Genomic DNA, 13958 nt, shown 5'->3' with positions numbered 1-13958 from the left:
AACCATATTTTGTAAACATTCAGCAAGGAGATGCAGACAACAATTATCCCAGACTTCTAGTCTTCTGTGGTTTCTCTGTCTCATAACTCTCTGTAGAAAGGTGTGCAAAAGTAAAGTCGTGTAAACTGCTACACTAATATCCCTGAACTCTGAGATGCTATTTTTGGGGTTTCTGTTCTGTCATATTGTGGCTCTTGATGCCTCTGAGAAGATGAATGCATTCTAGTTGAATATGAAAGGTATTGCAACATAAGGAAATTTTTCTCCTGCTTTAGGTGTTTGGCCCTGAAATGATGATGCAATCCAGCATTTTTTCTTCATCAGCCAAAAGTATCCATTTTCTTATGATTCAGGGGGTAAAAAGAGTCCACCAGCTAATGCTAGCATTTTGGAATTGTTACCTGGTCTGTCTCACTTTTGAGTGCTAATCTGGAAACTGCTTTCCAGAAGTTCTGGGACCTTTCTGAAATCAAGTAGTTCTGTGTCCTTGCCAGCTTTTGGAAACCAGATATAAGAGTTTCTTAAAATGAAATCAGTGGTTGCTTTGAAGAGCTCTTTAGTGAACCTGATGGCAATGTAACAATGCAGCTCTCATTCAGCAAAATATTGCTAAGCCTATAGTCATTCATTGCCAAAGTGCTTATGTACATGCTGGAGTTAAGGATAGATCTGAAGGATGTTACTGAAGCAAATCCTGGCTGAGATATCTGATTTCATGTTGAAAAAAAGGAGGTTGAGAATTTAAGACTGAGAGAACAGGTGTCAGAAACTGTGAATACCTATATTTCCCGTGAGCAAACTGTTTCTGTTGATCGACATCTAAATTTGGTGGAAACTGCAGCTCAAGGTTGGGTGATTGTTGGCACTGCTTCGTTCAAGATGTTGTTAGATCCCACTGACTGCGTTGGCTCAGGATGCATCAGCACTTCAATGCCTGCATGAGGAATCAGTGGTGTTGCAGACTGTCTGCTCAATAAGTGGCCTTATCCTCTGAATCAATATTGAAGTCAATGCCCTAGTTTAGGGTTTTCCACAGTAAGAACAGAAGGAAATTGTGATCACTTGTGGCTTGAGATAACTTTGGGATATAAATAAGTAGATTATGACATTGGAGAAGGGTAGCAGTGATTAGAACTATTACATGCATGCAGTGTCTGTGTCACAAGTAGATGTATGACAGGGCTCATTCCTCAGTAAATACTCTTATGCTGGTGTTGGATCAGTATTCATTTGTGGAAGGTAGTGGGGGATATGTCCTGTTTCTACAGTAAACACAGTGTTGCAAAGGAGAACTAAGCTCTGGTTGCCATACAAAACAAGTGTCATGCTTATTAACGTCAGCTGATATGATTCCAGAGATGATAGACCGTCGGTGAAGTGTTTCTAACGAGCCTGGAGGGAGATGCAGCTCATACCATACTGAAGAGCTGCCTGGAAGGCCAAAGCTTTCCAACCACATTCTCTTTCCTATGCATATTTGAGGACCAACATGTCAGGGCAGTCAAACAAGGTTGAAGTGTTCAGCCTAGGTAACTCAAAATTCATGGTAGTTTATTTTTAGAGACATATATATACACGTGCACACACACACATATCTATATAGTAAATGTATATGTGTATATATATATAAAAGAAACAGTGCTCACCTGGTTATTGGAAAACTGCAAGCTGTCATCTCAATTTATCTGAGTAGTCTGGAAAGCTTCCTGGGTTTTTAATTACCATGGAAAGGTAGTATGCATAGAGTTGTTTTACATAATTGAAAATTAAGTGTTAATTCCAAGCGCAGGCTACAGAAATGAGGGAGGTATGCACAGTGATCTCTGAAACACTTCACCTTTGCAGCAGGATGAGCTGTGCTTTATGCACAAATGTTGCTCCAGAGGTCAATTAAATATTTGGTCTTTGGATTCCTTTGCTGTTTTAGTCCATGAGGAATAGGTTGATAGCAGCCTAGTTCTAAACAGACCATCTGCTTACAAACATGTTGGTGCGTCTAACTCTTCAGCTGTTTTAGGTGTGAAGCACTGTGATAGAAACCAAACTTATGGTTCCAGATTGATTACTGAACTTCAGTAAATTCAGTATTCAAGTTCGATTTGATGTTGGCTTTCCACAAGGATATGAATGTGTGATTTGATCATGGCTACATTAGAATTGTACTTTCTTCTCACTCAACCCTTCTGATATCTGACAATTTGACTTAAGGTGTCTGAAGAGTGTCGGTGTTGATTTCTCCATAAGGGTGTTTGTTTCACTCACTAGTTGTCCTTCTTCACAGGCACTTACCAGACCAAGCAAGAAATCTCGTGAGACTAATGAAAACTGATACTGTAAGTTGTCTGAGACTCCTTTAATCTTATAGCATGAAAAGAAATGGGTGTTGCATCACATGATAGATCCACCTGCAATGATACTATGTGCATGTCACAAAGTCAAAGAACTTCAGGCTCATTGTTTTCTTCTTTATTGCACAGAGAATTGACTTCAGTGCTGACTGGAAGCTCATAACGGTGCATATTGGAGGCAACGATCTATGCAACTATTGCAAAGACCTTGTGAGTAGTAGAACTGGTTCACTGAAGCTGTGGTGGGACTGCTATGTCAGTGTAGAAACACGTCAGGGGAAATCCATGAATCCTTAGAGCCTTCACAGAGAGATCGTGAGTTACATGTGCTGCTGTATGGTTTGATGGTGGTTTCTGCTGGCAGTGCCCCGATATAAAAAGTTACCAGCAACGTAATAGGATGGCTGAGTTCTTTCTGGGCTTACTCGAGGGTTAGAACCACTGTCTTTGCTACTGTATTTTGACCATGGGAGAAAAGTGGAAGGGAAGAAAAGCTTCAGTCCTCTGATGTGGTAACTGCTCTTCTGCAACCACGGCCTCTTTAGACATCCAAGAATGAATTATACTGCTTTGAACTACCACTACTCCAATCCTACAATTGTCATCACCCCATAACTCACAGTGTAGGTAGGTGCTAGGAACAGGTGAGGTATGTATGAGGGAAGCTGCTGTAGTGCTCAGTATTGTTTGAATTTTATGCTTCTCTGGATTGTGGAGAAGCCTTTAGGGCTGCCATAAGGAGATCATGGGAGTTGAGTGGGCAAGTGGCAGGGAGAGGCTACCTTTCTCTGCCAGCTCCTACTCTCTTACCTTTAATATGCTAACTTCTTGTGCGCATTTTCAATTCTCCTGCAACCCTTTGTGCTTGAAAAATGTGCTGCTTCTGCAGGAACCTTGCTAGGCATCTTTGCTGCTGCTGCCAAGTTTTGTAGCTTTACTTATAGCTATGACCTTGACTAGAAATTATTTCACCTAATTTTACAAGAGCTTATCAGCTGGCTGTGAGCACACCTATGACTGCTTGGTTTATGCTCTGCAGCATACATTTATATTGGGTTCCTTCCTGCATCTTTACATGAAGGGCCCAGTGGATTTGGGTTAAATATACTACTGCTCAACTTTAAATCCCAAATTTAACTGAGCCTTTCTAGATCTTAGATCAATTGACATGCTTAAAATCCCTGGTCTCTAGAAAGAAGCAAGAACGTTCTACTGCCCACAGTGTTGTGTGGCAGAAGAGAAAGTGAATTAATGTGATTCTCCAGCCTCCCAACCATGTGTCTTCATTTAGTAGTAATCTCTTCTGTTTCTATCAGGATCACTACTCAGCTGAGAATTTCGTCAGAAGGATTCAAGAAACTCTTGATATCCTGCACAACGAGGCAAGTGCTGTGAAATTGTCTGCGCGTTCTGGCTGGTATATGACTGCCTGGTGCTAGCTTTTGTGTTTGATTTTGTTGGTTTTATCTTTTTTTTTTTTTTTTTTCCTTTCTGGTGCCAAGCGTATTCCATTGAAATTTACAAAAGCATTCTCTTCTGTCTATCTGAGAATAGTGAGATGCAGTCTGAAATGACAGACAGTAACACTGTACCATGGTATTGGAGAAGAATCAAAAGCTGAGTTGAGGGAGTTTGTTGTTATTTTTTGTTTGTTTGTGGGTTTTTTGGTTGTTGTTGGGTATATGTTTGTTTGCTTTTGAGGCAGGGGGTTGTTTTGTTTTCCTTCCAACAATGGAGAAAGGGAAGGCTTGTCTGTCAAATGGTTGGACTTTGGGGTAAAATAAAAACACTGTGGGCTGCATAACCAGTTTCTTCCAAGCTAAAGTCTGACTTACCTTTCAGGTTCCAAAAGCTGTGGTGAGTCTGGTTGAAGTGTTGGACCTTGTGCCTCTAAGACAGTTGTTTGTGGATACCGAAGTTCAGTGCCCCACTTACATGGCAGAGTAAGGCTTGTCTTACTTTCTTTTGTGCTTGTCCTTACTGTCCATGGTGGTAAAGCATGTTCTTATTCCATGCTTCTCTCATCATTTGAACTGATATTCAAAGGCAGCACTACAGTCCTACATACATCCCATCCAGAGCTGACATCACCCAGCCTGATTGGCTTTGACCTAAGCAAAGTCAGAGAGTCTGTGTGTTTTGTCCATGTCTAGAACTGTAGGGTTTCCTGTGATACATAACGTCCACCTCGATGAGCTTGGGTTAAAGTTATTGATACAGGTTTCCTCAAGGTGGGGTTGAAGTCTACAAGCACTTGGATTTTCAGGCCTTCTGAGGGAATGTGAAGTATCTGCAGAGCAGACAGGTTTCTCCTGTTTCAGAAGCTTTATTGCAATGGGTAGTTTGAATTCTCTGCTGGCCCTCCAGACAGAAACAAGTTCTGTGTGTTGGGAATGCAAAAGGAATTGTTGATTGGAAAGATATCAGCTCAGAAGTAACGCAGCCAGTACATTTCAGAGATCTGTTTTCTAGTTTCAGATGGACTGACATATACCTTTGTTAGGCTGCAGCACCTTACGATGCCAGGGTGTAATGAATGGGACAAACTGTCATAGTACCTCACTTTGATAAACTTGGGGTTGAAACCAAACTGATTTAGAATAGTATTATCTACATGGGGCAGAAAATAAGACTAAGGGTTGAAATGATGAACAGTGGCTAGGATGACAAGACATTTCCACAGAAACAGGAGTGTATAGGTTTCCTTGTTCCTCCCATGCCATGAGGACATTGGGTGGCAAAGGGCAACTTCTGCATTCTCAGACTTCTAGCGCTATTCCTGTTTTCTCTTCTAATCTCTCCCACAGTTATCTGTGTAGTTGTGTTCTCACAGGAGAAGAAAACTCCCCAAATTTAACAATGGTGAAGGAAGCCACCAGAGCTTACCAGGTATGTTTATCAAGAGTGGTGCAGTTACTTTATTTTCAGTTGAGGCAAGCTCTTGATTACCAAGCCAGATATCATAGCAATATTTAACCCAAATGGGTCCTATGAGCTAATCAGGAGGTAATTTGGTGCTATCTGAAACACCATGTGACCAAAACCAGCAGCAAAGCTCTTCAGAAAAATTTTGTTTTCTAGTACAGATAGATAGGTGGGAGTCTAGTCACCAGAATCCTGTCCCCCACAGGCAATTGTATTGTGTTCCAGCCTTCTCAGCTACTTTGCAAGGCTCACCTTTTGCCAACATCTGTGGCTATTTCAGTTAAGAAATAAAAGCTTCCTTCTGATTCTTGAACTATCAAAAAAGCCCCAAAATTAGTTTGAGATTTTGATGGATTATTGCTGGTCATTTTGTTTCCTTCAGCTTGGTGTTGAGAGACTAGTGGAGTCTGGCAGATATGATACTCATGAAAATTTCACAGTGATCCTCCAGCCTTTCCTCCGAAATCCCAAGATTCCTCTTGGTCAGGTATGAGAGACTTCTGCATGCGAAGGATTAAGTGTGGTTGTCTAAACATTAGGGACTATATGTAAAATAGTTTTAGCTTGTTCTGTGTTTTTCATATTAGAACTTGTTACTCTTTGCTATAGTACATCAGATTTCTTCACATAGTTAGCAATTCTTTGTTTTACACATTGTGCTGTCAATATGAATTAGTGTTTTGGAAAATGAATCAAAACCTGAATTAAGATGTTTCTTTGTGTGTGTTCTCAAGGGTACATAAATATTTTTATTTCCAAAAATACCACATGATTAATAAAAGGCATAGATATAAAGTTACAGTTCCTAAAGCAGCACAGCTGCATTGCTCACTGGAGACTACAGCATCACCTTCTCTTCGTGTTCCATAACTCATTCTTCTGTGTCTGACAGAAAGAGAAGCTCACATGTGATCTGGTGGAAGTAGCAGTTTTATGAAGTGAGCCCTTTTTCCTGTTATTGGCTATTATATTTCAATACCTTGAATAGTAAGCCTCAGTAAACTATAAATCTAGGAAATTAGTCAAACCTTCTCTGAAACTGAAGCTCCATTTGCTAATTTTCATATGCATCTGCACTTCATCTCACCTGGAACTAAGAGCAGAAGAGACAAAATGTTGAGCAGGGTTTGCTCTGGTATATTATATTATAATTGTAGCAGGGTGATCAGGAAAATGCTGGCAATAGCTAGTTATCAGTTTGGAAAGTTCAGATGCTGCTACAGACAAATTTGGAAAACTGGCTGAAAGTTTCCCAGGAAAAACAGGCTTTGATTTTTTTGTTGTTACTGTTTGTTTGTTTGGATGGATGGATGGATGGGGTTTATTGTCTTGTGGGGTTTTTCTGTTTGTGAAGCTGGTTCCTGTGAAAAGTCATCGCTAGGACTTTTCAAACTGAGCTGGGGAACAGAAATAAAAACAGAAGCAGCAAAATATTTCTGAACTTTTTTTATAATTTCACAAGCATTAGTTCAGATTTTAAGAAAGCTCAGGATGCTGTTTTTTCTCCTTATCTTGCACAACATTCAGATGTTCCTGAACCAAAAACTTTGCCTCTAAATTTGGCAAAATGTCAGACATAGATGCAAATTTTGGTAATAGCCCTGTACTAAGCTAGCCCAAAGACACTGAATCAAAACCTGTTCAAGTTTTGAGGAAGGACTGCTGTCAAGGGTTTAGATTGCGGGGTGACAATCAAACCCTGACAGATGGATTGTTAACCTCCTCTCCTCCCCCCCTTCCCCCTTTTGTTCCTCCCTCTCCCCCCTTCCCACTAAGGACAGGTGATTGAGAGGGAAAGAAGGACAGAGAGAAGACAGTTGGAAAAATTAAAGATGTTTTACTAATGCTACTAGTAAGAATAGAGAAAATAATACAAAATATACAAAACCAGTCTTAAAAGTCTCAGCAACTGCAGAGCCAGCACCCAAAGTCCTGGACTGGACTCTGTAGCCAACCGGAGCTGGATTCAGTCTCTCACTAGGCCTCAGTTCGCAGGGACGACCAGCAAGGTCCTCTCCTAATGTCAGCCATGAGGAAAAAAGGAAATAAAGGGACGAGATCCTTGTGATTTCCCACTTTTATATGAAGTATTCACATGAATGGAATGTTATACACAGTTGATCAGTTTCTTGGTCACCAGTTTCTCGTTGCCCCTCTCATGAGATGTGAATCTGTCCTTATCAATAAGTTTGCATTCCATTGCTAGGTGTACCAAAACATGTATCTGGTTCTCCAGGAAAATGCAGCTAATATGAAGGCTTCAGCTGACAGGCAAATTCACTAAAAGAGAAACTTGTTTTTTAACAAAACCAGGACAACTGCTCTGCCCAAAAAAATGTTGGTTTGATCATCTGTGACCCAAACCCTTTCTCATCTCAATACTCACATGAAAGCCAAGATATTTAAATTTCCAAACTCCGTTTCCTTCAGATGCTGCAGTAGCTGTGTTGAAGTACAGCTTTGCTCAGAAAGGAGACTGTGCTGGTGTATTGGGTCAGCCTGGCTACCTTCACTTGAACACTTCCTTGCTTTTTGCTCCTTTCAAACTCACAGAACTGACACAACTGTGAAAAAAGCTGATGGGCTCTATTCCTTCTGGTGAAACATCTGTAACATGTGCATTACCATGTCACAGTATTGCAGAGCATAGTGGTGCCAGTTCTGATGATGTGCCAAGGAGAGGAATCCATCTTTGTTGCAGAATCTGAAGAGAGACTAGACATGTAATTGAAAATGGTGGATTTGGTACTTTCAGGTGGATCTGCCTTTGAATACACATAAGTATCTGTAGTTAAGCATTTCCTGTAGCTCATGGACCTGCTGAAGTACACTTTGTATCACCAGGTAGCCATGAGACTTTCCACGTTGGAGCAGCAAGAACAAGTAGTGTCAATCTCCCATTACTGTCTCTGATTAGCTGTGTGGATTCTTCTGCACTCATATGTCCTTTACATTATCATTTGTAGGATGGGTATCCAGATGTCTCCTACTTTTCACCTGACTGCTTCCATCCAAGCCAGAAAGGCCATTCTCAGCTTGCCAAGGCTCTCTGGAATGCTCTGGTAAGATGAAAGGCTCTGTGTATGATGTGGTCTTTACATAGAGGTGACTACCATTAAAATAGTCTCTGTAATAAATATTGCAATGAAGGCCTGGATAACACCGGACTTCGTGTTTTGTGTCTTCTTTACGAGTCAGATACCCTCAAATTTCTGGCATTGCTCTCAGCCTGGAATCTCTTGCTTTGTTACCTCAGCTGAGCAATTTCAAGCCTACTTCACCCATTGTCATGAAAGGCAGAGCAGTATTCAATGAGGATGGTGTTTCCATGAGATCATGTGGGAAACCACCAAATAAAGAACTGTAACTGCATATGTCAATTTAAAATGGATTACTTAGAGGTTTGTTTTCAATCCCTGTGTTGTGAATGTCTCATTAGGGAATTAAAGTGGCTTTAATTCTGTTTTGGTTTACTACCTTTGGAAATGAGTAAAGCTCAATAAAAACCTGTCGTTAAAGATTGCTTAAGCAAACTCATTTTACTTAGCATTGCAGTGCAGTAGAAGTACACGTGCAGTCAGAGGCGGTATCTCAGATCCTGGATGGTAACTTCTGTGTACTTCAGGGTAATGTCTTAACAGCTGTCGTGATTGCTTGCAATCATCAAGCAGTATCTCTAATTAAATTTGGTTTAATCTTCTATGCATAAACAGCCTTTTGTTGGAGAAGCCTTCATGCAGCTTAGCTATAAAAATTAAGGGACTCTTAGTGTCTTGTCTTTTATGCAAGAGAAGAGAGTTTACGACCTTGCCTTCTGGTGAAATCCCAAGGTACTTCTTGTGCCTGCCAAACTCCTCCAGGAGTTTAAACGGATCCAGTGTAGTTTTCCACTTACCATTTTAAGCTTCTTTCTAGAGTTACTGTTTTGTTATGCAGTTGCCATGTTTTCTGAGAACTAGATGCATTCCAGCCTTGAGCAAATCAAGGTCTGTAAATACAGGCAGCTTTATATAAATTTGAAAGATGTATTTATATTCTTTTGGATTAGAATTGTTATACAAATGTAAGATGAGCCAATGTGGTTACAAACTAGGGGTTTTTATCTTCCTTTCTAGATACAGCCTGTAGGCCAGAAAGCTGACTCATTTGATTTCATGGCTGACATTGTCCTCGACTGTCCCACTCAGGTAAATATACCCACATTGTGGAAGCTGGTATCAGGAGGCTGTATGTGCTAGTACTTGCTACAGAGAGCAGGGGTTCAGTGTGTCTGAAACAAGCTTATTAACAATATTTGCTCCCTGCTTACCTCTGAGTGAGCAGGCAACCTGGTGTCCCTTGGCTTTTTACTGTGCTCTGAATACTGATTGACAACATGCTGATTTGTGTGTTTTCAGTTGTATCAGAGGTTGTGTTTTGTTATGTTTGTGAAGTATAGAGGCAGCTCACATAACAAACAATGGAATATTCTGCATTAACTGTTCCATTAGAATCAACGCGGTTTGGGCACCACACTGGCTCTGAAAGCCCCCTGTATTTGTTATCTCTTGAATTAGCAGCAGGTTGGGTTTCCTGCCCTGACCCATAACGAGGATACTTCAGACTCTTTGGAAGCTGCTTCTGCAGTTATAAAACAAGCTGCTGAAGTTGCAGTACAGTTGCTAGGTATCAGCACGTGGAAATGACCACTGCAGTCAGCAATAATTGATTCCCTTTCTTCAGCAGTTTCAGCAAGGAGGCCAAAAAACTGAGCAAACCAGGGAGCCAAGTTGTACCCTCAGGTCTGGAGACAGTCATTCAAGACATACAGGAGGATTTTGTCTATATTGTGTGTCCATCCTGTCAGAAAAGGAAGATCTGCTGAATTATTAATCAGCATGTTTCAAAAGTCCTCAGATTCACTTCAATTGCTCCTATTTCATTTTACCCAGTATTCTTTCCAGGCAGTTTAAATTGACTTGGCAACTTCTTCAGTGCCAAATAATGTGGGGTTTATACTTCTTTCCCTTCATCCACTCCTATTCAAAGATGCTGGTTTTGAGAAGTAGGCATATAAAAGTTTTATATCTCTTGCAAAGAATACAGGGCCATTGTTTTCAGAAATGGTAAGCCACTGGTTGCTTTGAAAAATTAAATGATTAAAAGGGCAAGTAGCTTTCCCTGCTCGAAGTTCTGAGGTGAAGATAGTGCTACAAATGAACAAACAGGTTGTTTCAAAGGTATTTAACCTTTTGTGTTAATAAAGGGAGTAGTAAATTATTTCTGATTCTGACACCTACAAATTTAATTTATTTTTTCCACAGTTTCTCACTACAGTTTTAAAATTCTACTTCAGGTAATCATGTTCATTAAAGTATCAGTTATGTCAGATTTTTTACGATGAGGGTGGTGAAACACTGGCACAGGTTGCCTGGAGAGGTGGTAGATGCCCCATCCCTGGGGACATTCAAGTCCAGGCTGGACGGGGCTCTGAGCAACCTAGTTGCAGATGTCCCTGCTCATTGCAGGGGGTTGGACTAGATGACCTTTGGAGGTCCGTTCCAACCCAAACTATTCTGTGATTCTATGATTGTAAGGGCAAAACAAGCCAGTGAAAATTATTTGTATTAAGACAACCTAAAGTAGAACAAAACCCTGCATATGAAATGCAGTAGGTCTTCTAACCAATTAAATATGCCTTCTGATTTTAGTGTTTTGTCAGATCTCATTCAGATACTGGAATTGCTCCTAGTTGAGATAAGTGGGCATCCCAGTGAAATTTTTTAGGCTGTACAATGTGCATGTCTTCCTGAATACACGCTGTATCAGTAGGGGACAAAAATAACCACGCAATTTATACAGCCTCTCTTGGAGGAAAGAGTGATCCTTTCAGTAATCAATCTTTCATCTCTCCTCTGCTGGCTCAAGATGATCTGCCCCTGTTTGTCTAGACTTTTTACATCAGTGTCTTTTGAAAGCACTAAATATCTAATAAAGTCTAAGTAATTTGTGGAGAGTTAGGAGAGGAAAATATTTAATTGCCATCGGGATCTGCCATATGTCGTTTTTGCTATAAAGTGCTAAACACAAATCTTACTCTCGAAGTTTAAGGAAGGAGCATGGTTTCAAAATCCAGATCCCCATTTTGCAGCTTAGGCAATTACTTTCTTGGTGATATGATGTCTTGATATCACTTGCTGAGGTCTGTGCCATGTGTTTATTTGTATTCCTCTTTCTCCAGAACAATCCATTCCTGGCAACATACAAGAATAGCAACTATACATTTGTACCTGTGGTGCCCACTGATGAACCAATAGAGGTAATTGTTGCAACTTTTGCTGCATTTTAGGTGAACTATGCAAGGCTGTATCTGGTGACCGTTCACACATCATCCTGGATTTATAGATGAGATAAACTATTACAAATTTTCAGAAAGAGAAGGCTATCTCACGTTGCCTTTTTCCTGTGTAAACAACATTAAACTCTTCCTAAAAGGCAAATAAAATTAATTGTATTAATTGGTGCAATTGTATGAAAACTGCTCAACAGTAAGTAACATGGGAAACATCATTGATTCAGATAGCAGGTTCCTCACAATGGGGAGAAGATCACTTGTAACTGTGAGCCCTCAAATGATCTGGGGAAGGTCTATACATTCTCTTCTTGAGCCACTGTGCTTCCGTGCACCCAAGTGAGCCTCACCTGTAGAGGGCAGTCACCTTTTCATAGTGGATATGCAGCCAGATATGAAGGAGGTGATAGGAATCCATTTTCGAAGGGATTCACTTTCCACCACGAATGAGCAGTTTAAACAAACTGCAGAAGCAAACTGTGTGTAGGACTGGAAGAAACGGGGTGGTTATCTGCTCCTGACAAATGGCTGCAGGCACGCAGACTGAGCGTGGCTGGAGATCGCAGTCAGAATGGGCTGCACTGGTTTGGCATGCTGGGAGTCCTCATGCCTAGCCAAATTATTATAATCTCCATCTGCTTTGAGGGTTGCAAAGAGCAACAACTGTTATTGTTTCAGCAAGCCAAAGCTTGCGATATTGAAATGGGATTTTTATCTGTAGAGCTAGAGTTATACTTTTAATGGGTAATTTCTTGCACTTCCACTGAGTCTCAACAGCAATAGCTTTTGAAATGATAAAGGAAAGAAACAGTAGAGAGAGTTAAGGAACAGTTCCCTCTCTGATCTAAAAATAAGCCCAGCTGTCCTTTCTAGCCTCTGCAACCAGCCTTTAACTAGTTGGCTGATAGTAGAGCCTATCACACCATTTTTCACAATAATGGATTAATTTTTCTTGGTGTTTTTTAGCACTAACCATGTTTTCTAAAGACTACTGGCCCATCTAGTTTTTCTCTGAATGGCAGTATTGTGCAATCATAGAATAATTGGGGCTGGAAGGGACCTCAGGGCATCCCTAGTCCAACCTCCACCTCCAAGCAGGGCTGGCTCTTAGATCAGCCTAAGCAACTGTCTGCTCTTTAAGGGACTGTCCATTACAACAATTGCAATTTTCCCTCGCTGCCTTCTTAGCTAATATTGTTGCTCGCTACCAAAAAGCAGGGGCAGCACATCCATCAGCTGCTTCTGCTGGTGAACCAAAAAGGTCTGCAATGTGCAGTTGACTCAGTTTCCTCAATTGGTGGAATAAATGTAATAACTATTATACCACCTACTCCTATATGGTAATGACCAATTTATTTGGAGAGTGATAGCTCTCCTTACTGAAATTTTGTAGCTTCAACAATTTTTAAAAATTTATAGGCAGTAAAAGCAGGCCCTTTTTGAAAGTTTCTAGGAAAAAAATAGGTTTCTAGCAAGGTAAATATGGGAAATAATATAATACATTAATATAATGCAACTTTGAAGAGGATTTTATTGTTGATTTTTGGTTTGTTTTTTTACATCTGATGTCTCTTGAGACAGAACAGGACTTCAAACCTGAAGACCCCACCTTCTCGGTCATGGACAAAATCTCCAGGCTGTAGAAGAGAGGAAAAAAAATTATCCTTCTTATGGAACTTTTCATAATCAATATTTCTAGATGAAATGTTATTCCTTTGGAAAAAATGTTGTGCTTTGGCTAGAAAATTTCACCAAAAGTAATTAATGTTTGGACAGTATTCCACAAAGAGGAGGAAAGGACTGTTGAGCTATATAGGCAAAAAACCTAGGATCTATATATTAACTTGGTTTTGCCCTTCACTGTACAATTAAACCATATATGAATTCTGTATTATCTTCTAACCACAAGGTGAACCAATTTTGTAACTTGCTATTTCAGAATTGGGGCAGTGACCTGTCATGTTCTGATTGGGCTCCATCCACTCATGTCCCAACATCAGGTGAGAAAAATCTTGTAAGCTAAAATCAAAAATAGAAAAGAATTCACCTTTTGTTCTTAAAAATAGTAAGATCTTGAAATTGCAAATACTAGATGGAAAGGAAACAATAAAAGCTGATACATTTAGCAGCAAAGGAACAAAGTCTGTCTTGCCATACACAGCAAGTTCTGTAACACAGGATGTGTGCTCTCTGTGAATAAATATGATCACATTTATCATGTACATATATCGTATACAGCAACATGGCAGATTAAAAGGTAGATTAGTGGCTTAGCAAGTCTGACCTACCTGGTGAGCCTATTCTGATGAGCAGCGCAGTAGGAGTACTCTGTGTGGCGGGAAGGTTTTACAGGC

At 40.3% G+C, this 13958-nt stretch overlaps 1 protein-coding gene across 2 annotated transcripts in view; it reads left to right on the top strand.

Annotated features, from left to right (window-relative positions):
• The window catches only part of PLB1 (phospholipase B1), an 85868-nt gene that overhangs the window by 50868 nt on the left and 21042 nt on the right, over window positions 1-13958 (top strand). For both annotated transcript variants that reach the window (XM_065835066.2, XM_071806107.1), the window contains exons 37-46: window positions 2282-2333; window positions 2478-2558; window positions 3665-3730; window positions 4191-4291; window positions 5156-5237; window positions 5656-5760; window positions 8240-8335; window positions 9389-9460; window positions 11494-11571; window positions 13544-13604. In XM_065835066.2, the coding sequence (XP_065691138.2) occupies window positions 2282-2333; window positions 2478-2558; window positions 3665-3730; window positions 4191-4291; window positions 5156-5237; window positions 5656-5760; window positions 8240-8335; window positions 9389-9460; window positions 11494-11571; window positions 13544-13604 (794 nt within the window). The remainder of the gene's footprint in view (window positions 1-2281; window positions 2334-2477; window positions 2559-3664; window positions 3731-4190; window positions 4292-5155; window positions 5238-5655; window positions 5761-8239; window positions 8336-9388; window positions 9461-11493; window positions 11572-13543; window positions 13605-13958) is intronic.

This window comes from Patagioenas fasciata, chromosome 3 (genome assembly GCF_037038585.1).
Source record: "Patagioenas fasciata isolate bPatFas1 chromosome 3, bPatFas1.hap1, whole genome shotgun sequence".
In the NCBI taxonomy this organism is placed as follows: domain Eukaryota; kingdom Metazoa; phylum Chordata; class Aves; order Columbiformes; family Columbidae; genus Patagioenas; species Patagioenas fasciata.
Note: the sequence above shows the minus strand (reverse complement) of the source record. Positions and strands in the feature narration are given on the sequence as shown.